The sequence below is a fragment of the Octopus sinensis genome, linkage group LG22, assembly GCF_006345805.1.
Source record: "Octopus sinensis linkage group LG22, ASM634580v1, whole genome shotgun sequence".
Lineage (NCBI taxonomy): Eukaryota > Metazoa > Mollusca > Cephalopoda > Octopoda > Octopodidae > Octopus > Octopus sinensis.
The window spans coordinates 25,203,692-25,229,390 of NC_043018.1; the positions used below are offsets into that span (position 1 = coordinate 25,203,692).

The 25,699-nt window shown below is 37.9% G+C and overlaps 1 protein-coding gene across 1 annotated transcript in view; it reads left to right on the forward strand.

The window, feature by feature from the left end:
* LOC115223176 (fibroblast growth factor receptor 2-like) overlaps window positions 1-23,997 on the forward strand; it is a 159,596-nt gene extending 135,599 nt beyond the window's left edge. The window contains 8 exon segments of the mRNA XM_029793621.2: window positions 418-533; window positions 1,803-1,913; window positions 3,948-4,138; window positions 5,310-5,432; window positions 6,292-6,362; window positions 8,201-8,338; window positions 9,837-9,942; window positions 22,412-23,997. Coding sequence (XP_029649481.1) covers window positions 418-533; window positions 1,803-1,913; window positions 3,948-4,138; window positions 5,310-5,432; window positions 6,292-6,362; window positions 8,201-8,338; window positions 9,837-9,942; window positions 22,412-22,525 — 970 coding nt within the window. The 3' untranslated portion in view covers window positions 22,526-23,997.
* The last annotated feature ends 1,702 nt before the right edge of the window (window positions 23,998-25,699 follow it).

Sequence of the window (25,699 nt, forward strand, 5' to 3'; positions counted from 1 at the left end):
GGCACCTTGAGCAAGTATCTTCTACTATAGCCTCAGGCCAACCAAAGCCTGGTGAATGGATTTGATAGATGGAAACTGAAGGAAGCCCATTCTATGTATGAGTGTGTGTGTCTGGTTGTCCCTCTCCACTGTTTGACAACTGGTGTTGGTGTGTTTACATCCCCATAACTTAGCAGTTCAGCAAAAGAAACTGGTAAAATAAGTACTGAGATTGATTCATTCAACTAAAAAAATTTTCAAGGCAGTGCCCCAGCATGGTCGCAGTCTAATGACTGAACCAAGTAGAAGATGAAAAATAAAATGTTAAATCGTAATTCTCTAAAACATCTTCAATTTTTTAAGTAATTATCACTTCTATATCCATACCCTATTTTTTGTTTTTAATGGTAACCATGCCTCTCTTCTCTTTTTTTCCAGTTTAATTATGGGTAAACAGCTGGGATCTGGGGCATTTGGGGTTGTGATCAAAGCTGAAGCTATCGGCATTGGAGGCTGTAAAGGAAGAGTTCCAGTCGCTGTGAAAATGTTAAAAGGTAATTTGTGTTTATATATGTTTATTGATGTTGTGTGTGTTCATCATCATCATCATCATCATCCAGTGATTTAAATCCAGTTTTGTCCCCATTAACAGGGGTGAGAAGATCTATCTCAATGTCATAGCAACCGAAGTAGGCAAGTGTCCCCATTAACAGGGGTGGGCAGATCTACTTCAATGCCATAGCAACCGCCCTCACACCATGTTGCTATCTTGCCCGGTTTTGGGCATCCCCCCTTCTCAAGCCAACCCTCCCAATCTCCTCCTCCATGTTTTCCTCGGTCTACCTTGCTTTCTCGGTCCATTTGTGTTGATATTTGATGTCACTTCAGTGTGCAGTCTACCTGGCTGTTTACTCGTTAGTGTGCAGTCTGGCCCTGAGCCTCATTTCAGGTGTATGAATGTATGATTAATTCAAAACAATTTCAGTAAAAAAATATTACATTTAACTGAGTAATCTGAACACTAAAGGGTTAAACGTTGGGCCTCACGGAGGCAGTGACCTGTCAAGCCAAATGAGATCATAGTTGTGGTCGATATCTGTGTTATGTAACTGACACCGATGCCAGTGGCATGTAAAAGGCACCCATTACACTCTTGGAGTGGTTGGCATTAGGAAGGGCATCCAGCCATAGAAACCGTGCCAAATCAGATTGGAACCTGGTGTAGCTCCGTACCTCACCAGTTTTCAGTCAAACTATCCAACCCATGCCAGCATGGAAAACGGATGTTAAATTATGATGATGTTTTATCTTTGTAACAGAAATAAAATCATTATACTTTGTGACTGGAGTATTGTACTGTGTTGTGACAAGATTGCTGTAACTGTTGTACTGTCACACTGACTAACGTTACACTGAGTATCATACTACGAGTATGCAAGCATGAGAAATGGGTGTAAAGCAATGATGATGATAATGAGGTCCCTATGCGCATACTCAACCTGCTATAAATAGCAGCCAAATCTTAAGTCATACCTTACCATCTTAAAAACAAACACCTTAGATAACGTGATTCTGGATTCGCTGTTTATTGGGAAAAAGTTGGGATAGTCATGGCTGGAGGTGAAACAGCTAAAGCACAATGACATACAGTACTATTTGTCATCCCCAGATATTTATCATTTGTGTTTCTAGTGAGTTTGTCATTGAATTAGACATGTTGATGCAGTTACCATTTTAGCGAATGGTTCTTCCTTCTCTCTCTCTCTCACTCTCTCTCTCTCTCTCTCTCGTTATTTATCTACTTTATCTGTTCCTGCTTTCAGAGGACGCTACAGAGAGAGAACTGGCTGACCTTGTGCAGGAGATGGAGGTTATGAAAGTTATCGGGGCGCATAAAAACATTATTAACCTGTTGGGCTGTTGCACACAGAACGGTAAGTTGCTTTTAGATTTTTATCTTCTTTGATAATGTTGCTACTTCCCCCAAAATATCCAAAGGAAACTGTCCCTCTCTGCCTCACAGATGGCCAGTCTAGAGATATATGACCACATTTGATCAGCAAAAAGAATATTAAATGGCCTTGTTCTACAGAGATCAAAAAGCCTAATGCTGGACATACTGTTAAAAACCTTTACCAATGCAGTTGTTCAACCTGTTGGAAATAGCAGCCAAGAAATAAGCTATTATATCATCGAAATCTCAAAGCTACGAAATAAAGCATGAATTAATTCAAAACGATGTGAATTAATAAGGATTACGTTAGACAGAGTAATCTGAATGTTAATGGGTTAAATGGTTTCCTTGGCTAGCGTTAACTGAGGTCTTTTTTTTTTCTCTTTTATTTGTTTCAGTCATTTGACTGCGGCCATGCTGGAGCACCGCCTTTAATTAAGCAACTCAACCCCGGGACTTATTCTTTGTAAGCCCAGTACTTATTCTATCGGTCTCTTTTGCCGAACCGCTAAGTGACGGGGACATAAACACACCAGCATTGGTTGTCAAGCAATGCTAGGGGGACAAACACAGACACACAAACATACACGCACATACACACACACACACACACACACACACACACACACACACACACATATATATATATATATACACGACGGGCTTCTTTCAGTTTCTGTCTACCAAATCCACTCACAAGGCTTTGGTCGGCCTGAAGCTATAGTAGAAGACACTTGCCCAAGGTGCCACGCAGTGGGACTGAACCCGGAACCATGTGGTTGGTAAGCAAGCTACTTACCACACAGCCACTCCTCTGTCTACATGAGATCAAGCAAATGAGATTTTTACACAACCTGCTCATGAACCAAGTCCAATGGCTTTATGCTTACTACTTTACATTAGTTGTCTGGCATTGGAACCAGATCAATTGGAAATGTGCTCGCTCACTCATCTTGCCATTTTCACCACGGGCTACTTGTGATTGGCTGATGTGTGTCTGTGAGCAACAGTCAAATCCATGATGAATTCCTGATGCACCAGCTGTTCAGTAATGATGGAGGCTGACATGGACCACCACTTGCTACATGTTAAACTCACACTCACGCACATAGTGTACACACCACTTGGTCAAGAGAAATTCCTCTATTACAGGCTGTATACACAACATTTTGTAGACCAACCTTAACCAAGATGAATTCTTGCTATCAGCAGCATACTTGACCTGCCATAAATAGCAGTCAAATCTCTTCAAATTACTCTCTAGTGTCTTGACAATGCAATTCTGGATATATTATTCCCAGTTAAAAGCCAAGATGGTCAGAACTAACAACAACAAAATCCAAATTTTGTAACTCTAGGGTATTACTATTATAAGGCATGGCTGTGTGGTTAGGAAGCTTGCTTCCCAGTCACATGGTTTCAGGTTCAGTCCCACTACGTGGCACCTTGGGCAAGTATCTTCTTCTGTAGCCTCAGGCTGACCGAAGCCTTTTTGGTAGGTGGAAATTACCATCAGGCGCAGGAGTGGCTGTGTGGTAAGTAGCTTGTTTACCAACCACATGGTTCCGGGTTCAGTCCCACTGCGTGGCACCTTGGGCAAGTGTCTTCTACTATAGCCTCCGGCCGACCAAAGCCTTGTGAGTGGATTTGGTAGACAGAAACTGAAAGAAGCCCGTCGTATATATGTATATATATATATATATGTGCGTGTCTGTGTTTGTCCCCCTAGCATTGCTTGACTACCAATGCTGGTGTGTTTATGTCCCCATTACTTAGCGGTTCGGCAAAAGTGACCGATAGAATAAGTACTGGGCTTACAAAAGAATAAGTCGCAGGGTCGAGTTGCTCAATTAAAGGCGGTGCTCCAGCATGGCTGCAGTCAAATGACTGAAACAAGTAAAAGTAAAAGAGAGTATCATGTGTGTAAGTTCTTGTGCCTCCTAACAGAGAGGGAGTGGGAACTTTTTTTTTTTCAATATTTCTTTCATTTTCTCCTTTTCCCTTTTCTTTCCAGGACCCTTAATGGTTATTGTTGTCTATGCTCCCCATGGTAACCTTAGAGATTTTCTACGTGACCATCGACCTCCTGTAAGGTCAGGAGACACCTATGAACGACCCGTAGCTACCAGATCTCTCACTCAAAAGGACCTCATATCATTCAGCTATCAAGTAGCAAGAGGAATGGAATATTTAGTATCAAAAAATGTAAGTTTCAAAATCTTGGTGTTTCCTTGTTTTATTTTTAATCCTTCACAAGCAGTTGATATCATCAGGCAACATTATTGTTATTATTATTATTATTGTTATTATCAAGGCACTGAGCTGGCAGAATTGTTAGCATGCCAGGCAAAATGCTTAGCGGTACTTTGCCTGTCACTGTGTTCTCACTTCAAATTTTGCCAATGTCATCTTTACTTTTCATCCTTTCAGGATCAATAAAAATAAGTACCAGTTGAGAGCTGGGGTCATTGTAATTGACTAGCCCATTCCCCAAAAACTTTAGGCCATGTGCCTATTGTGGAAATGTTATCCAGGTGGCTGTAGATTTTATTGACCCCAGAGCATAGCTAGAGTGTGTGCATTAAGCAAAACCTATTTTGTGTAAATGTGTGTGTGTGTATGTATATATATGTGTGTGTGTGTGTGTTATATATATATATATGGATATATATATATATATATATATATATATGTGTGTGTGTGTATATATATATATATATATATATATATGAAGATTGCTCTACATTTTAAAACTGATGTAATACTTGTATTGTTTAATTAAATGGAGCCACATGAAACGATCGTACTGCATTACCTCTGGATATCCTTGTTGCTTATTTTGATTATAATCACCATTTTGAATTATATGGATAATACCATACTAAATTCTGGTGCCTTTAACTTACGTACCATATTCAACTGAATCTAAATTTTTACTGAACCTATATATATATAACAGAAAACATCATCAATGATATCTCTATGTTTTTTCCTGTAGCTTTTTCAATAATCCTTACATAGTGCCCATAGAGAAATATTTTTTGATATTCCCAAATGATGTGATTCTCGCATATTAAGTAAAAACATGATGTAGGAATTATTGAAACAGCTGTAGAAATATATATTGAGATATCACTGGTGTTTTTTTTTGTTATTCTCTCCAATATATTTTGCTTTGTCCATAGCCTGTGTTGGTGGTAGATGCTACTATCTAAGTAATTATACACATTTATTAATGCATGTAGATTTAGGAGTTTAACACAGTAATATATTGTATACAGTAGCATATTTTTGAGCTCTAATTTGTTATGCATACGAAGCACATCATAACTTTGCATATAATAAATCTTGCCCTCTCTTTGTCTCTTTATTCCAGTGTATTCACAGAGATCTTGCTGCACGTAATGTATTAGTAGCAGAAAATTATGTATTAAAGATTGCAGATTTTGGATTGACACGGCATCTTCAAAACATTGATTATTACAAGAAAACTACAAATGTAAGTCATTCTACCTGTCTTTGTAATGTCCCTCTCATCCGCTGCACTTGAAGCAATAATAAAGCATTTATAATTATTAACATTATATGAAGAAATCATTTGTATGTAGTCACCATCATCGTTTAACATCTGGTTTTCATGCTGGCATGGGTTGGATGGTTTGTCAAGTGTGTTTGTCCCCCCAACATCACTTGACAACTGCTGCTGGTGTGTTTACATCCCCGTAACTTAGCAGTTCGGCAAAAGAGACTGATAGAATAAGTACTAGGCTTACAAAGAATAAGTCCATATTAATGTGTTACTTGGTGTTTGGTATGTGAAGAAGGAACCATATATATATATATATCCCTGTCTCATAACTTTTCATCATCTAACACAAGATCACTTCCTCCAGTGCCTCCTCCCCTCTCATAAGATTTTTGTCTTGCAAGTTACTTGGTGACCCTGCCAGTGCAGGTGCCACTTAAAAAGTATCCAGTCCACACTGTAGAGTGGTTGGCATTTGGTAGGGCATCCAGCTGTAAAAACCTAGCAAGAACTGACCTTGCCTGTGCTTGTGCCACGTAAAAAGCACTAAGTCCAAACTGCTGGGTGGTTGGTGTTAGGGAGGGCATCCAGCCATGAAAACCCTGCCAAGTCAAGGGCCGGCTTCTGTAAAACCATCCCACCTGTGCTAGCATGGAAAGCAGGTGTTAAACAATGATGATGATGATTGTGTCACATGCAGCCATCCATGGAGCAAATTTAAGTTAACCACATCACATCATCCGTTTATCTGTTAGTTTGCTGCTGAGGTTTTCTGTAATTATGTATCCAACATATTAAACATGCTTTTTTGTTTCTTCTCTTCTTACAACAGGGTCGGCTGCCAGTGAAATGGATGGCACCAGAAGCTTTATTTGACAAAAAATATACCACAAAAAGTGATGTGTAAGTATTTGTTTAAATTTCCTTCAATTAAACAGTTGTGTAGTAAATAAATAAGTAGAGGACCTGTTTGTATTACTGGTACTTACATTGGTTTCAAATTTTGGTGCAAGGCCAGAAATTTTGGGGGAAAAGTTAAATCAATTTCTTCAGTCCCAGTGTTCAACTGGTTCTTGTTTTATTGACCCTGAGAGGTTCCTGAAAGGATGAGAGGTAAAGTCAACCTCAGCTGAATTTGAACTCAGAACATAAAGACAGACAAAATGCCACTAAACATTTTACCTGGCCTGCTAACAATTCTGTTATCTCACACCTTAATAATCCTTTCTACTATATGTGCAAGGCCTGAAATATTTGGAGGAAGAGGGGTCAGTCAATTACATCAACCCCAGTGTTCACCTGGTGCTTATTTTATTGATTCAGAAAGGGTAAAAGTCAGTCAACTTAAGTAGAGTTTGAACTCAGAACATAAAGGATGAAATGCCACTAAGCTTTTTGCCCAGTGTGCTAGTGATTCTGCCAGCTTGCCGCCTTTACTGGTTCATGTATTGATGAAACCCAAGACAGGTAAACTAGACAAGGCAATCAATCCTAGCTGACAGGATTTGAATTCAGACATTGTAGGTCATAGTCATAGGCAAACTGTGACCTGCAGGACTTTCTGAAAGGCACACCTAAACGAAATATGATCCTGAATATTTTTAGTAGTAGCAATTGTAGTAGTAGTAATAGTAGTAGTAGTAGTGTGCAGTTCACCTGAAAATGTGCCATGTCTCATGTTGTACACTTCTTGAGAAAGGTTGCTCATATAGGCGCAGAAGCGGCTGTGTGGTAAGTACCTTACTTACCAACACATGGTTCCAGGTTCAATCCCACTCTGTGGCACCTTGGGCAAGTGTCTTTTACTATAGCCTCGGGCCAACCAAAGCCTCGTGAGTGGATTTGGTAAACAGAAACTGAAAGAAGCCTGTCATATATATGTATATATATATATATATAAATATGACATGTTGTCAAGCAATGTTGTGGGGCAAACACAGACACATACACACACACACACACACACACACATGTGTGTGTGTCTGTGTTTGTCCCCCACAACATTGCTTGACAATTAATGTTGTGGGGGCAAACACAGACACATACACAACACACATATGTGTGTGTGTCTGTGTTTGTCCCCCACAACATTGCTTGACAATTAATGCTGGTGTGTTTTCGTCCCCGTAACTTAGTGGTTCAGCAAAAGAAACTACAGTACTAGGCTTACAAATAACAAGTCCTGGGGTCAATTTGCTCCACTAAAGGCAGTGCTCCAGCATGGCTACAGTCAAATGACTGAAACAAGTAAAAGAACACCAGCTGTAGCACATCAACCTCGATGCCTTCTCACACAGTTTCATGATTTTAGTTGTCTTTTTTCTCTTAAAGTGAATTCACTGAGCAGGACTTGTTTCTGGTTATGTTTTCTACTCCTGCTTAGAATCCTTGAACTGTGGCCATACTGGGGCACTGCCTTCAAGAAATTATATCAACCCCAGTACTTTGTCCAATATTTTTGTTTATCTAGCGTGTATGCTTGCCCTGGTGCGTGTAAAAGGGATGTCACTGGCACAGATTAAAAACTGCAATATGTTTGTTCAGTTCACTGATTTATCAATCATTTCTTGCCAGTCCTCTCACACAACAAAATATGCTTCTTTCTGCACAGTTTCAATCTATCGAAGTTTCACTCCTCTGGCATTGATGAGTCAAAAGACTTGCTTTAGGTTGGACTAAACAACCACTGATATTGTTTAAGATTATGGTTACTATTGTTGTTTTGTTATTTTCTTTGGCAGGTGGTCTTATGGAATCCTTCAGTGGGAAATATTCACATTAGGAGGTAATCCTTATCCCTCAATCCCAGTAGAAGAGCTGTTCAAGTTGCTGCGAGACGGCTACAGAATGGAACAGCCACCATATTCTTCAGATGAAATGTAAGTTGCTGTCTTTAAAATGTTTCACTAACCTGAATTTGTGATATGACCGAGTTTTATATATATATATATATATAGTACAAAGTAAGATAGGGGTTATGAATGTAACCCACTATGGGATATCAGTTATCTAATATACTGTTGGTAAAGTACCCAAATTCTTAATACATAAATGCTTTTACTTGCAATGCAACTAATTCATTTATTGTATTAAATGGGTGAACGTAAAAAATATTTTTACTGTAAATTCATAATACAAATAAGAAAATGGAGAAACAAATTCATCGCGTTCATCAACTTACGGATATTACAATTTTACATTATTTATTAATTATACAAATGGGAACATCAAAACCAATATATATATAAAATTTATGTGCTATAATTTCAGACAATGCACAAAGTGTTTTAACAATTTTTAACCCTTTCATTACCGTATTTATTTTGAGATGCTCTGTGTTTCTTTCAATTATTTTAAATATAACAAAGAATTTAGTAAAATAACTTAGTTACCATTAAGCTAGTGTTAGGAACATAAATTGTGACTAAGGTTTGGTGGAAGATTTTAATTTCAAAGCTTAAGAAAACAAGACATTTGTACTACAGAGCCAGAGGTGGTTTCGGCCAGGTTGGTAAGGAAAGGGTTAATACAATTCCTAATAAGATTTAATTATAAAAATTAACAACGATTTTTTTTTAAATACAGTAAGAATTTTTTTTATATACTGAACAGCTATGACAGTTCAGTAGAATAAAATGGAAACTAAAAGGCTCCATATGCAAAATCTGGTTGAGAACCACTGCTATACTGTTATACACCATCATATATATGTGCTCATCATCATCATCGTTTAACGTCCACTTTCCATGCTAGCATGGGTTGGACAATTTTGACTGAGGGCTGGCAAACCAGATGGCTGCACCAGGCTCCAATCTTGATCTGGCAGAGTTTCTACAGCTGGATGCCCTTCCTAACGCCAACCACTCCGAGAGTGTGGTGGGTGCTTTTTACGTGCCACCGGCACGGGGGCCAGTTAGGCGGTACTGGCAATGACCTTGCTCGAATCTTTTTACACAGGCCACCGGCACAGGTGCCAGTGAAGCAACGTTGGTAACGATCACACTCGAATGGTGCCCTTTTACGTGCCACAGGTACAGAAGCCAGTTGGCTGCTCTGGCAACGATCACGCTCAGATGGTGCTCTTGGCACCCTACTAGCACAGACATAAGTGCCAGTAAGGCGACACTGGTAACAATCATACTCGAATAGCCACTCTGTCAACAATCACACTCATATGGTGCTCTTTGCACCCTGCTAGCACAGATGCCAGTCATTGAATTGATTTTGATTTTGCTATATTAAATTAATTCATCAAAAGTGTCTTTATTTCTGTAAATGAATTAATTCTACTTTTATTTTTCTGTCAATATATTTTCAACGCTTTGACTAACATTTCATTGTTTTTTTCTCTCTCTTTCTCCCTCTGTCTACCTGCAGGTATAGTATAATGCAAAAATGCTGGACACAAAAGCCGGAAGACCGGCCTACATTTTCAACACTGGTGCAAGAGATTGACAAGATCCTCACGTCATTACTAAACGAGGTGTGTGTATCTCCTCGTAACTTTGGCAACAAGGACGGGACAATGTTGCAGATAATATTAAGGGTGTGTCTGATTATGAGGTAGTGAATGGGGAGGTAGATCAAGAATGGGAATGAAGTCTGTATTTGGTCTGTGTGTGTTTCGTATGTCTAAATGCGTGTATAAATATGTGCAAATTTGTGTGTGTTTTGCGAGCATGTCTGCTTTGCTGTATGCATGTGTGAGTGAGCCACCATGTAGCTGTGTGTACTGATTTTGTTATCGTTTCATCCAAAGTCAGCTCCGATTAAGCAGACACGTGATCAAAGCCATTCCAACCATGACCATCATGTCCTTTTATGTATCAGGGATTACATTTGTCCAATGTGTCCTTTTTTTAAAGACAGAGGTTATCAGCAATACTGTCTGCTTGGCAAGTGGTAAACTTTTTGGGAGTTCAGACCCTTTCAGAGGATCTCAAACTAGTTCTCTGAATTCAAATCATGCCGAGGCCAGCTTGTTCAATGAGTCCTTTTTGAAATCAACTGACAGTGATTTGGCTGCTATTTCTAGCGAGTCCACCGACCATGTAGAAGCCTTTTTGTAAGTTTGTGTATGAAGCATGCATTATGTCTGCACACATGCATACATCTGTGCCTAAATGTATGTATAAGTGTTCTGGTTTGTAAGCATGAATACTCTGCTGTATGTGTATGTGTGAGTATGTATGCTTATGTAAGTATAAGGCATGGTCGAGGGGGTTAAGCAGTTCACTTCACAATCACTAGGGTATTGTGTTCTCATCCACTGTGTACCTGTGTGGCATCTTGGGTAAGTTAACTTCTGTTTTAGCCTCAGATCGACCAAATCTAGCCTAACTTAAACACACCCCGTGTTACGCTAATTCTGGTTAAGGATTCCATCTCATTAAGTTTTGGGGGACACTGTACCTTTTACGCTATATTTCAGTGAATAAGCTTCTTCAGTTGATCAGACAACTGGAATGCTCATCGTTGAAACCAACAGTGGGTCCATTTGGTCATACCTGCCCCCAAGATCATGAACATGAAGTTCCAAATTCTATCTCCCTTGGGGCATGTCTTCTGCCATACATGCATAGTCTTAGTAAAACTAAATTGACAGAAACTGTACAGAAGCCTGCCAGATGGACCTTATTCTCTGATTAAGGGTACAAGTGTCAGTGGGACTTAGGGAACTGTACTTGTAATTCACTGAGTTAGGTTTCTCAGTTTCTATGGCGTATGTGTTCCCCAGCTGGATGGGATACCAGTCCATTGCAGCGTTACTCATTTTTGCCAGCTGAGTGAACTGGAGCAACGTGAAATGAAGTGTTTTGCTCAAGAACACAATGTGTCGCCCAGTCCAGGAATTGAAACCGCAATCTTACTATCATGATGCTGACACCCTAATTATTATGAAAAGGCTCTGTGGCAGTTCAGTTGATTAAACCAACCGAAGTACTCAACATTGAAACCAACACAAGATTCATTTACATGTATCTGGATATCATCATCATTTAACCTCTATTTTCCATGCTGGCATGGGTTAGATGGTTTGACTGGAGATGGTAAGCACGAAAGCTTCACCAGATTCCAGCTGTCTGTTTTGGCTTGGTTTCTACAGCTGGATGCTCTTCCTAATGCAAACCACTTTACAGAGTGTACTGGGTGTCTTTTCCATGTCACTAATATGGATGCCCTTTTACTTGTCACTGGCTCAAGTGCTCATTGTTAAAAACATCCGAGAGTCCATTTGGTCATACCTGCCCCCATGATCATGAACATGAGGTCCCAAATTCTATCTCACTTGGGGCATATATCTTTTGCCATTCATACATACATAATCTTCTTAAAATAATTAAAAATACATGCGCCCTTTTTAAAGCCTAGCCAGGTTAATGGGCCCGGTTTCCCAGTTTCTATGGCGTATGTGTTCCCCAGCTGGATGGGATACCAGTCCATCACAGCGTTACTCATTTTTACCAGCTGAGTGGACTGGAGCAACGTGAAGTGAAGTGTTTTGCTCAAGAACACAACGCATTGCCCAGTCCAGGAATCGAAACCACAATCTTACGATCATGGTGCTGACACCCTAACCACTAAGCCACGTGCCTCCACACATAATCTTCTTAGTAAAACTAAATTGACAGAAACTGTCAAACAACCACAGATACGTGGTACCCTTTTATGTGTCACCAGCCCTATCCACAGCCATGATTTCACTTTCCCTTGATGTGTCTTCTCAAGCGCTGCTAATCACCAGATATGTTGGACAAAAACCAGATCTTTACTGTTGTATGTCAGCGTGATGTGTGTGTGTATGCTTTTTCAGTGTGTTAGTTGGTATATTTGACAGCATGTAAGTATGATGTTTTTTTTTTATATATTCTTCATCTTGATTGTTTAAGTATTTATCTTAGTTAATCAGGAAATTGTCAAAAAATTTCATTACTGTTATTATTATTAATTAAAGGGGACAAAAGAAGCCCCTTATTTTATCTTCATTATATTGTACATAGACTATCAAATTAGTTTTCTGTTAGCTGTCCTCATTAATTGTATATCATAGTTAGTTGAGACAATGAAACAAGTGCTCAGATACCCCTTAGAGTCTTCAATTTTGTCCCCTTACAGTCTGAAATCAAAACCTACTTGTTGGCCATGCTTGATTTCCATTTTTAAAGGGGAAAAAATTGCTTAAAAATGGAACAAAACAAAAGCTAATAGAACTGCTATGTCACTGAAGACTGGGTCTAAGGATTCACTTCTGCTCCCATTAATGCCTTTCAGGCCATCCTTTAACTCCACTCAACACTAAGTAAAGGTAGAGTTACTTTTTAATGTCAGAATGTCAAGACATCAAAGAAGATGCAGGAAATGCTAACTGACAATCAATCCTGATAGCATGAACCAATAAGAAAGCAGCTATGCAGTAGCTTGATCTGCTAAAAATAGCAGCCATATCTCATCTCATTATATCGTACAATCTTAAAAACAGAAAGAGCCCTTTGGATAATGCATTCCTGGATATCCCTGAAATGACACACTGCTTACAGCTTAAGGGCCTTTGATCACATAGGGCTAATCAATTAGTCCTAACCTGGGGTTAAGCAACATCCAACTCCATTGTACAATATAGGAGAGGAAGGATTAAGCAAGTACCATTAATATACTGGGGTTGATTCAATGAATTTCTCAGCTAATATAATTGCTATAAAAACTTATATAATGCCAGCCTAATAACCATATACGTACATTACTAAACCTTGCTTTCAAATCTATCTATAGCTGTAGCCTAAGGTTTTAGCAAGGTACCATTATACTCACCTGGTGGACACATTGCTTCTGGGTTTTCTCTTGGCCATTTGGGTTATTACAGCATCAGCACAAACACCTTGTTTTTACACCCATAGATGGCGGGGTCAGTTTTGAATCTTTCGTTCAGACATTTGTTGTACAATGAAATGAGTGCTCTTTCTGGTTCTTACCACTATTTTCGTCAGTCAGGCAAACTGGTGAAAAGAAGGGGTGTGCACCTTACTCAGGGTTACAACACAAAAATGTTTGAGCTGGTGATCAGTAGTCCAGCTCATTTAAACTCTATAACCATTGCACCTACATGATAGGGGTATCGTGTGTAGTTGTCAATGTCAAAACAAGATAACTTGATTCAAATTACGTCTGAGTCACATTGGTAGTGGCAACTATAAACACCAGACTATTATTTTGCTACTGGACTCTGGCCATATTATGAGAGGATGAAGAGCAAAGTCAACCTTGGAGGAATTTGAGCTGAGAATGTAAAGAATGTAAACATTTGGTCTGCCATGCTAGTAATTCTGCCAGCTCGCTGCCTTTCTTCTTTTAGTCATAGCAACAACAACAGGTTTTTAAACATGCAATACAAGGCCTCATATTTTCAAGAGAGTTTATAGTTTGATTAAATAAATGCAGAAAGAATGAAAGGCAAAAATTGACTTTGGCAGTATTTGAAACTTTTGAACATAAAGAAATGTAGTTAAATATCACAAGGCATTTTATTCACCACATTACTAATTCTGCCATCCTAGCAGCAATAATAATAATAATAATAATTTCTACTTTAGGCACAAGGCCCCAAATTTTTGGGGAGGGTTCAGTCGATTAAATTGACCCAGTATGCAGCTGGTACTTAATTTATCAATCTCAAAAGGATAAAAAGGCAAAGTTGACCGTGGCAGAATTTGAACTCAGAATGTAAAGACAGACAAAATACTGCTAAGCATTTTGCCCGGCATGCTAACATTTCTGCCAGCTCAAATAAGAGTTTCAAATTTTGGCACAAGGCCAGCAATTTTGAAAGGATGGGTGCTAGTTGATTACATTGACCGCCATGCTCAGTTGGTATTTTATCAACTCCAAAAGTGTGAAAGCCAAAGTCAACCTTGGCGGCATTTGAACTCAGAATGTAAAGAGCCAAAAAGTGCCGCTAAGCATTTTGTCTGGCGTGCCAATGATTAGTCCAGCTTGCTGCCCTCTGGGCAATAATAATAATAATAATTCTTTCTACTATAGGCATACGTGTTTTTTGTGGGGAGGGGAACAGTTGAATACATTAACCCCAATACTCAACTGGTACTTAATTTATCAACCCTGAAAGCATGAAAGGCAAAGTTGACCTCAGCAGAATTTGAACTCAGAACGTGGTGACAGGCAAAATACCATTAAGCATTTCACCCAGCGTGCTAACGATTCTGCCAGCTTGCCACCTTAATAATAATAATAATAATAATAATAATAATATAATAATAATAATAATAATATTGATTCTTTCTAGTGGAAGTACAAGGCCTCAAATTTGGGGAAGGGATTAAGGTGATTACATCGACCCCAGTGCATAACTGGTACTTATTTAATCGACCCCCCCCCAGAAGGATGAAAGGCAAAGTTGACCTCGGCAGAATTTGAACTCAGAACATGGCGACGGGCGAAATACCACTAAGCATTTCGCCCACCGTGCTAACAATTTTGCCAGCTTGCCACCTTAATAATAATGATAATAATAATTACAACAGTGATGGCTGTGATAAGTGTACTTGTGTGTTCCTATGTTGTATATAATGAGCTAGGGTTTCAGAGTATCACCTTTTAAAGAAGGTAGCTGTTTCAGTTGATGCTGCTATTGTTGTTGTTGTTGTCAGCATGTGTGTACCAAAATGTTTCTTTCAAACAGCCTGACGAGAGCCACTCCGTCTTTGAAGTGCCGTGCTACTGACTCTGGATCTTCGGCGCCGCCGTGCAGAAGGAAAGAGGACAAGAGGTCACGCACAAAACACACAAAAGGTGATTCTGTTGCCAAAGACCTAGGCTGCTGTTGTTGCTATATTTATTTGAAGACAGAAATCTGCTACAGTTTAACCAGATTTAGTCGTAGTTGGTAGGTGTTCAGTATCCCCAGCCCATAACAAAAAAATATAATGAGTAAAATAAAACTTTGATCTCTGTTTTAGCAAAAAAAAAAAAATAGTTAAAATGAGGGGTTCTGTGTTTTTATCTTCCCAACTCTTCGTTTTGATTCTGTTTGCTTTCCTTTCCCTCCCATGCTAGTGGCTTGCATGCATGTTTGTCTTTAAGCTGGTTTGAACCACATACTCTCTTTTTACTCTTTTACTTGTTTCAGTCATTTGACTGTGGCCGTGCTGGAGCACCGCCTTTAGTCGAGCAAATCGACCCCAGGACTTATTCTTTGTAAGCCCAGTACTTATTCTATCGGTCTCTTTTGCCGAACCGCTAAGTGACGGGGACATAAACACACCAGCATCGGTTGTCAAGCAATGCTAGGGGGACAAACACAGATACACAAACATATACACACACACATACATATATATATACGACAGGCTTCTTTCAGTTTCTGTCTACCAAATCCACTCACAAGGCATTGGTCGGCCCAAGGCTATAGCAGAAGACACTTGCCCAAGATGCCACGCAGTGGGACTGAACCCAGAACCATGTGGTTGGTAAGCAAGCTACTTACCACACAGCCACTCCTGCGCCTATACACTTTGGAAATGTATCTTTTTATGAAATGCGCAGACAATATTTTAGTGGGGAAAAGAAATGATAACTTTATTTTTCGATACATTCTCTCTCTACACAAATTACATTTCTTTCCATTGGGGTTGAACATACATGTACCTGTCACAATTAATTTTGCTCCAACGGTTGCTAGGTGATGAATTGGCAGAGTCTTTAGAATGGTGGACAAAATAAATGCCTTGCAGTTTATATTTCAACACCTTGTGATCTGAGTTCAAATTCTGACAAGGTCAGCCATGCCTTCTGGAATCAATAAACAAAGTACCAGTCTCAGGTGGTTGACTTACTTAAGATGATGGGAAGAGAAGTGTTCTGTTTATTTCTGAGTTCAAATCCCACTGTGGCCTTCCTGGGTGGTGGACTTAATTTCTCATCTACTTTAACACTACCACCTGGCTCTTGAGTGCCATGAGCAGAATCCTCTCTGTTACATGCATTTGGGCCAGGTCTCCTGAATCTCTCTCTCTCGTTTCATAAGCCTTGTAAAAGGGTTAAGGATCTTTTCCTTCTCCATTGACTAAAAGAAGCTCATTTCTGTTGCTTGGTAAGAATCCAGTAACATAGGACACCAGCAAAACTTGTCTCATCAAAATGCTGCATGGTCCATGCAGGCATGGAAAAGTGACACATGCGCATCACATATGCACACGTGCGCGCACACACACACACACAACAGGCTTCCACACAAAACGTATTAGCCAATCTGGAGTAATAACAGAAGACATTTGTGCAATAGGTTTGAACCCAGATCCCCATGGTTATGATGCAGCCTTCTTAATCACACAGCCATGCTTTTGCCCTTATCAATAACGTTGTTTGTTGCTTGCTTGTGTTGTGACCTTTCCATAGTTTAGAAAATAGGGAAAAGCTTGCCATATGGATGCATTTCTCAGCTCTATAGTACTCACCATTCTTTAATAGAAATGGAAAATGCAATAACAGTCATCTAACCTTGAGGTTAGCATTTGTTTTTAGCTTACACATAAGCCCACGAATTTGGGTGAAGGGTTAGTCAAGTAAATCAACTCCTTCTCCAGGACTGAAGCTTAATTTTGCAACTCTGGAAGGACCCACTACTGTGGGCCCCAATTTACTATATTGCTTGTGTGGACACCCTAAAATCCTATATGGACCCTGGTTGAGAATCACTGCCTTAACCCTTTCATTACCATATTTATTTTGAGATGCTGTGTTTCTTTCAATTAATCATCTTCAGACTACATCTCTCACCACTTCAATGGTCATTTGGCTAAAAGCTTATTATGTATTTTCCTAATTATTAATCTCATTTTGTGGGGTAAAAGACTTCAATATTTATACTGTTTTCAAAGATCAAATCGATTGAAATGTAGTGTAGACAAAAATAAAAGCTTGGCACTCCATCACTTAAAACAACGTGAGTTCCAGTTGATCCAATAAATGGAACAGCCTGCTCATGGAATTAACATGCAAGTGGCTGAGTACTCCGCAGACACAGATACCCTTAAAAGTAGTTCTCAGGGAGATACAGTGAAACACAGAATATGACAACGCGGGCCTTTTGAATTACAGCTACAACTCCATTTTGCCAGTTGTGTTGACTGGTACAGTGTGAAATAAAGTGTCTTGCTCAAGGATAACATGCTACTGGGAATCGAAGTTACGATCTTATGATCCTGAGCCAAATAGCCCTAACCACTAAGCCATGTGCCTTCACTGAACTGTAGTGTAGACATAGATATTAAAAAAAAAAAATTTTTATCTCTAAAAATGATAATTAATTCAAAGATTATAATATTGTTTTCTACTCTAGGCACAAGGCCTGAAATTTTGGGGTAGGGGGCCAGTCTATTAGATCGACCCTAGTATGCAAATGGTACTTAATTTTTCAACCCCAAAAGGATGAAAGGCAAAGTCGACCTCAGTGGAATTTGATCTCAGGACGTTAAGACAGGTGAAATACTGCTATGCATTTCACCCGGTGTGCTAACGTTTCTTATTTTTTTGCTGCCGACAAGGGGCTACACGCAGAGGGGACAAACAAGAACAGACAAAGGGATTAAGTCGATTATATCAAACCCAGTGCGTAACTTGTACTTATTTAATTGACCCCAAAAGGATAAAAGGCAAAGTCGACCTCGACAGAATTTGAACTCAGGACGTAACAGCAGACGAAATACTGCTATGCATTTCGCCTGGCGTGCTAATGTTCCTGCCAGTTCGTCACCTTTCAAAGATTTTAATATATTATAATGAGCAGCAACTCGTTTCATAGATTTATAAGTTCTTATAATGTTGACAGTAACCCTGGCCCTTTTTTCTTCTCAAACCTCTATCTCTTGCCACACGACAGTGTGACAGACACTGAATAATCAGAATCGAATCCTGGTCAATTCTGAGTTATATACAGATCTTGAAGCACAGTTAGTGTTCAGTGACCTCTAGTTATCCACGTATGATGTGGCTGGAGTTTAGGATCCTCTGGTCAAACTGTTGCAGTATAAGATTGTTCATGAGCTGTCATCAAATAAATCCCTGTCATCGCCAATAGTTTTAGTTGTTGAGTCACTATCCAATTAGTTCTGCACACAAAAACACATCAAGCACAAACATAGTTGTGTGGTTAACCCTTTAGCATTTAAACTGGCCATGTCTGGCCCAAATATTCTACCTGTCTTATGTTGAAACTAGCCAGATTTGACTTCTCACCAGAGCTGTGGAGTCAAAACAAAAAGCTTCGACTCTGACTTGGACTCCTGTACTATTGGCACCTCCGACTCCTCTTTATGTAATTAAGTGATTGTGGTATACATATCTCATAAAGCATATGCATACACTTGTACGGCCTATATGTTATAACTGGTTTATATTAAAGAATAAAGACATTGTGAGTCAGAGTTGGTATAGTTTTATCAACTCTGACTCCAACTTCCCCTTAATTGTTTCTGAATCCAACTCTACAGCCCTGCTTCTCACATCTACCCTATAGTGTAATTTCTAAAAATAAACAGTCATACCATCGAAATCCCAAAGCTATGAGATAATGCAGGATAAATCCAAAACAATGTGAATAAACAACCATTGCATTTGGCAGATTAATCTGAACGTTAAAGGGTTAAAGATGCTTGCTTCAGAATCCCACGATTTGGGTTTTGATCCAGCTGCACGTGAACAGAGGCAAGGATCTTCATATTACAAGCAGACTTCAGTCATTGGAAACTGTACAGAAGCCTGTTGTACATGTACCATTTGCTGAAAGACATAAGCAATATATATTAGTAACACTGAAAAGTAATATTTATCCCATTTTATCTCCTTAAGCATTTGGATTAATCTGTCAGATGTAATGCTTATTTATTCACATTATTTTGAATTAATCATGAATTATCTTGTAACTTCAAAATTTTGATGATGTGACAGTTTATTTTTAGAACGACATTGTAGGGTAGGTATGAGATGCCTGATCTGGCCAGTTTGAACATAAAACAAGTAGAATATATTGGCTGGTTGAACAGCCCATACTGGAGCAGATACCACAAGAGAAACTCTCATATTGGCCATGTTTAAGTAGGGATAAATATTTACCTCTTGATGTAAACAATGGTGAGAAAATCGAAAAAAAACTGATTTTTTCACTATCCCTCACCATATTTGTAAGATCTCAGTTGTAAGATCTCCCTTCTCGCTCCAGAAATCAGAAATGCTGTGAAGCAGAGGGATAAAACCTGTTTACAAAGCAACTGCAGCCAACAACTGTTGTTGATAAATTTTGGTATAAAATAAATAGACGAACCAGCAGAGATTTTGTGATGACTTATAGTTGATGCACAGACTCGGACAGTATTTAGTTATGGGCAGTTCGTTTGCTATCCTTCATTCCTGTTATGCTCCTGGTCAGGTTTCATCAAAGTGACCAATGAGCAAATCCATTCCGTCTGTGCCCAGCATACCTTCAATTACAGTTCATATAAAACTAACATATCCTTTATTGTTTTCTTTTGTTTTTTTGGTGGTTGGGGTGTAAAGACATATAAGGAGATTTGACTGCTATTTCTAGTTGATCCTCTAATTTCTTGTCTACATTTTTTTATGTTAATTTGCAGCAGTTCACTTTGTAACCATGTGATTCTTGGTTCAATCTTGCTGTGTAGCATTACTTTCATTCATTCATCCTCTGATGTGGCTGAACAACGAATGTTTACAGGATGAGTTGTACTGTTCATCTTTTCAACCACTAATTACAAAGCATGGCTAGCAAGGCCTCCGTCCAGATGATTTTCCTGAATCACCATCTCACCCTTGTATGCCAATCCATCACAGGGTGACCCCATTTACATTTGAGTGGACTAGAGCAATGTGAAATGAAGGGTTTTGCTCCAGAACACAATGCATTGCCCAGTCTGAGAATCGAAATCACGAGCTAACCATCAGTTGACCAATTACATAATTGGAATTTTGGCTGGTGAAAACTGTGCAGAAGCCCCTCAGATAGGACTGAATTTAATTAACTTCTGTGAAAGAGATTGAACATCAGAAGAAAGCAATGGCAAACCTTCTCCTGTAATCAGCTCTCAAAATCTTCTTGGTGTTCCACCAGGTCACAACAAGTCCAAAATTTGATTTGACACTGCCACCTGGCTCTTGGATGCCATGAGCAGAATCCTCCTTGTTACATGCATTTGGGTCAGGTCTCCTGGATATCCCTCCCTCTCTCTCTCTCTCTCTCTCTCTCTCTCTCTCTCCCCCTCTCTCCCTCTCTCCAGAAGCCTTGTAGAAGGGTTATAGGTGTTTTCCTTTTCCATTAACTAAAAGTATCCAGTGACATAAGACAACAGCAAAACTGTTAGTTTAGTTTAATTCTTATGTATCTGCATGAATTGTATATATATACCGTTTCTTGGGTGTTTGCTACTCAAATAAGAATGTAGGTGTTTGAAATGGTCACTTCTGTAACAGCTGACGTCATGGTAGATGGACAATTTGCTGACAGGACTATTGGCTGATTGGACAATAAGTCGACATGGGGAAGTATCAATCATGGAGTTCATCAAATCAGAACAAGGAGGCAAAAAGCTTCTTTACAAAGGGTACTCCTATATTATTGATAGAACCAGAAAAGAAAAGACTTATTGGAGATGTGCAAATTGTAAACTGTGCAGTGCTAGACTGACAGCAATTGATGATGAAATTAGCCAGACTCCTGACCACGTACGTCTACCTACGCCAATTGAAAATCATGCTGTCTGTCAGCGAATTGTCTGGACACGGTAGCCATCATACTCATTGTCCTTATCTCCAGTTCCTTGTCATCAATTTCTGTATGAGAGTGGGATTCAAGAGTTTCTGTATGCTTTCTGAAACTTAAAATGTTTGTTTGACCCTTAGCTTTCTACTTGTCTATATGAGATTTGATCACGGTACTTTAGCAATGGATGCTATCAAACAACTGCATTTTAAGTTTCTTCAACTTGAGATAGTTGTGGCTGAGTATGTTGTTAATTTAACTGCAGGTCAGCCTGTATTGAGTATAACTACAATCAAAGACATTCCAGTTTTGACCTTCCCATCCTTCTCTCAAGCAATTGTGTATCTAGGACTACATTATCCAGTGAGCTGAAGGAAATTTGTCTGCTATTTCTAGCAGTTTGTGCAACCACTTAGAGGCTCCCTCTTTGACCCAGAGAGCGAATGTGTTGCCATCTTGCACTTGTTTGCAGTTGTTGGGTTGTGGCCATGCTGGGACTCTGCCTTGAAGGGTTTAGTTAAACAAATGAAACCCAGTATTTAATTTTATAAACCTGGTACTTGTTCTATTGGTCTCTTTTACCGAACTGCTAACTTCAAGGGATACAAACACACACACACACACATAGATATCAAACAATGAGAATGAGTGCTCAACACCGCATTGGTGGATAATGATTCTTTATATATGGATTAAGGCTACCATTGGTTTCGTGTTAAGGAAACCCTTAACAATTATCAAGCTGATTACATGGAACATTGGTGTTTGTTTCCATTTATATATATATATTTATATGCACACACACATGGTGGGTTTCTTTCATTTTCTGTCATCCAAATCCACTTTTTGGTCTGCCCAGGCTATAGTAGAAGACATTTGTTCAAGGTGTCACACAGTGGGGCTGAACCCAGAACCTTACCTGCTCCATGAAGACTTCAATAAACCTTCTCTGACTAACAATATTCAAGTCACTTGGCCATTGTCTGCAATTCCTCAACTCCCATCCTTACCAATATGTAAATCATCTATAAAAATACTAACTTTATCACTCATAGAATTGTTAAGATTAGGAAAGAAAGAAAAATCTGTAAATTTTTTTTTTTTTTTTCTGTGAGAGATTCTGTCATCTTCATAATAATAATATTTGGTTTTCTTCTTCTTCTTGCAGAAATATCTTGAAATAGAAAGTCCAACAAGTACAACGTCAGACAGTCAGTATTCATCTATGTCACATAGCAGCACTAGTAGTACCGAAGGTGTTTCACGTTCAGAAAGCTCGTGATCATTATCATATATGTGTGTGCGTGTGTATGTATATATATATATGTATGTGTGTGTGTGTATCTATATATATGTATATATTCACTCATACATAAACATAACTACATTGGCTGAACAAGCAAGCTTTGTTGATCCAATGTTTACTCTCAAACTTGTATACTCCTGCTGTTACCACTATTGTTGATGCAATGAGTTATCACCAACTCTTCTTTTTCCTCTTCATCCTACTCACTCAACTACACAAATCATCATGACTACCACAAGGACCCAATCTCTCCCGCACAGATGCCATTGGGACTACAAAGATTCTTCTCCCTACCTTCCTCGGTGATTTTTTTTTTTTTTTTGGTCTATGTGAAGTGTCCACCTGGTGCCTTCTTCTCACCTGTTTGTGAAGTACTCACCTGTTGCCTTCCTTCTGACTCACCTCTGTTTGCTAGAGACATCAGCCGTGGAATACTCTGTGGTCAGCGATGATATTTTCTCGACCAGGAAAGACTAGCATGTAGTGAAAAGAAGAAGATAAAAAAAATATGTGATATAAATGGATTATGGATTCTTTTAGTCTGGCAATTTACATTTTCGCCAAGACTTCCTTCCTGCAACTTAAAAAAGACCTCATCATGAAAATATTTTATGCCTTACATCAACCAAAATACACATACACTGTAAAAAAAACATAATAAGAAACATTAATACCAAAATTTTCAAAAGTGTAAAAAAAAAAGCCCTTTGGGGAAACCGGAAATAAACTATAAGTTATGACCAACTTTGAGATAATTTTGGAGAAAGTGCTGACGGTTCACAGAATATTCTTGTGCTTTTGAACTTGTATTATAGACATTATAAAGAAAAACGTAATAATAATATTAATAATGATGATGAAGCTGTTGAAAACGAGATAAGAGAACTCTGGAATTTTCATTGAAGAATATTTTGTTTTCATAAAAGAGACAAAAATAAGAAAAAAAAACCTTTTCATCTCTGTGAAACTCTTTGAAAAGGTTATCATTATTATCATTATTATGGTCATGTCAATTAGGTAATCTGCATTTTTTTTCTAATTAAACAAAATCCCTGCATGGTAAATTAGAAACTTTGTATGCATGAGTGTATGTATGTGCCTGTGTGTATGTTTGTATATATGTATATATATATATATACATGCACACACACTTCGTAAATGGAAGAATAATTGAACAAATGAAAACTTGAAATTAAAATATTAGAATGAAATGGTTTCAAGAAGGAAGTGGGTCAGGGGAGAAACTCCTGCCTACCATTATTCAGCTTTCTTCGTTTAACCTTTGTGTTAATGGCAACAAAAACTGTTTTGAGGAGGACATTAGTAAAAACCTTTTATTTATGATTTATTCTTAGAAACACTAGAAAGCCCTCCTATCTTTTTTTTTTTTTTTTTAACATTGTCAAGTCTTTCTTTTTTGACTTTCCCTACTGAGGTAAAAAAAAAAATTACAAGACCATATTAAAACTGAAATATAAAACACAACAAATTTTCGCATTGAAGTGTGAAATAATCAAAGAAAAAAAAAAGACTGCATCACTTTGTCAAAAGACTGGATTTTAATCTCAAAGTAAACTGTATGTATATATATATGTGTATATAAATATGTCTGCATGTAAATATGTGTATGTTTATGTATATATATATGCATGTGTGTGTGTATATATAAATGCATATATATGTGTGCTTGTGTGTATGTATATATATATATGCATGTGTGTATATACATAAATGCATATACGTGTGCTTGTGTGTATATATGTATATATATATGCATGTGTGTGTGTATACATGTATATATATATATATATGTCTGCATGTGTGTGTATATAAATGCATATATATGTGTGTATATACATATATACACACACACATGTTTCTTTATGCAGTGGAAGCTGCCTATTGTGATCACAGTGAGACGAAGCCTTTTCAATAACAATAACCAACCGGCTGATAACATTAAGCAGAGGATATAACACTATCTGGGCCTTTGATTCTTTTTTAAAAAAAAAAAGCTGATAATTTTTAATTAATTTCAAATGAAGTTTGATAACATTATCGTGATTATAATAAACAGCTTCCTCTTTCATATATGACATGTATGTATATGCGTGTGTACATTATCAAAGAATTCTGTTACACTTATTTTTGTGACTGATATAAAGTATTATAAGTATATTGTAATAGCAGTTGTACTAATCAGTCATATTTGTCACATAATACTACTACTGCTGCTACTACTACTACTATTAATTTAACTTTTTTTTTTTTGTTATATTCTAAATTATCAGAAGAAAAAAAATTTATCATTTCCTGCCTAGTTCATTTTTTTACTGTTATTCAGTTGGAGACGTAGAAGGGAGCAGTTATGCCCAACCTGTGTTAGGCTGCACACACGTTTGCAGTCATGTATATATATATATATGTATGTATATAAATATATCTGCATGTATATATATATATATATATGTATGTATATATGTATATATATATATATATGTATGTATATTATATGTATGTATATAAATATATATATATGTATATATATGTATGTATATATATATGTATGTATATATATGTATGTATGTATATATATGTATGTATATATATATGTATGTATGTATATGTATGTGTATATATGTATATATATGTATGTATATATATGTATGTATATATATATATGTATATATATATGTGTGTGTATATATATATATGTGTGTATATATATATGTATGTATATATGTGTGTGTGTGTGTATGTATATAAATCTGTGTATTATACATACAGCTGTATAATTACACATACCATTTCATTACCCAACTGTGTTACTACTGTGCTCAAAAAAGGCAATACACTAAGTTTCACTGTGAAAGCTTGTTGTTTTTTTTTTAATTTAATTTTATTTTTTTTTTTTTTTCATTGTTAAAGAATGGTTTCAGAGGGAGTGACGTGTGTTGGTTTGTGTTCATATACTGACAAAAATATTTACAGGTGTGATAGTTTGCAAGCTGTACCTAATATCATCATATATATATATCGGTAAATGTAATATGTGACAATTATTCGGTAGATGTGACAAGACTCCGAGTTTCAGATGTCGGGGTGGAAATCCACACCACCATCTCTTCAGTTATCCAGCCATCGGAAAAA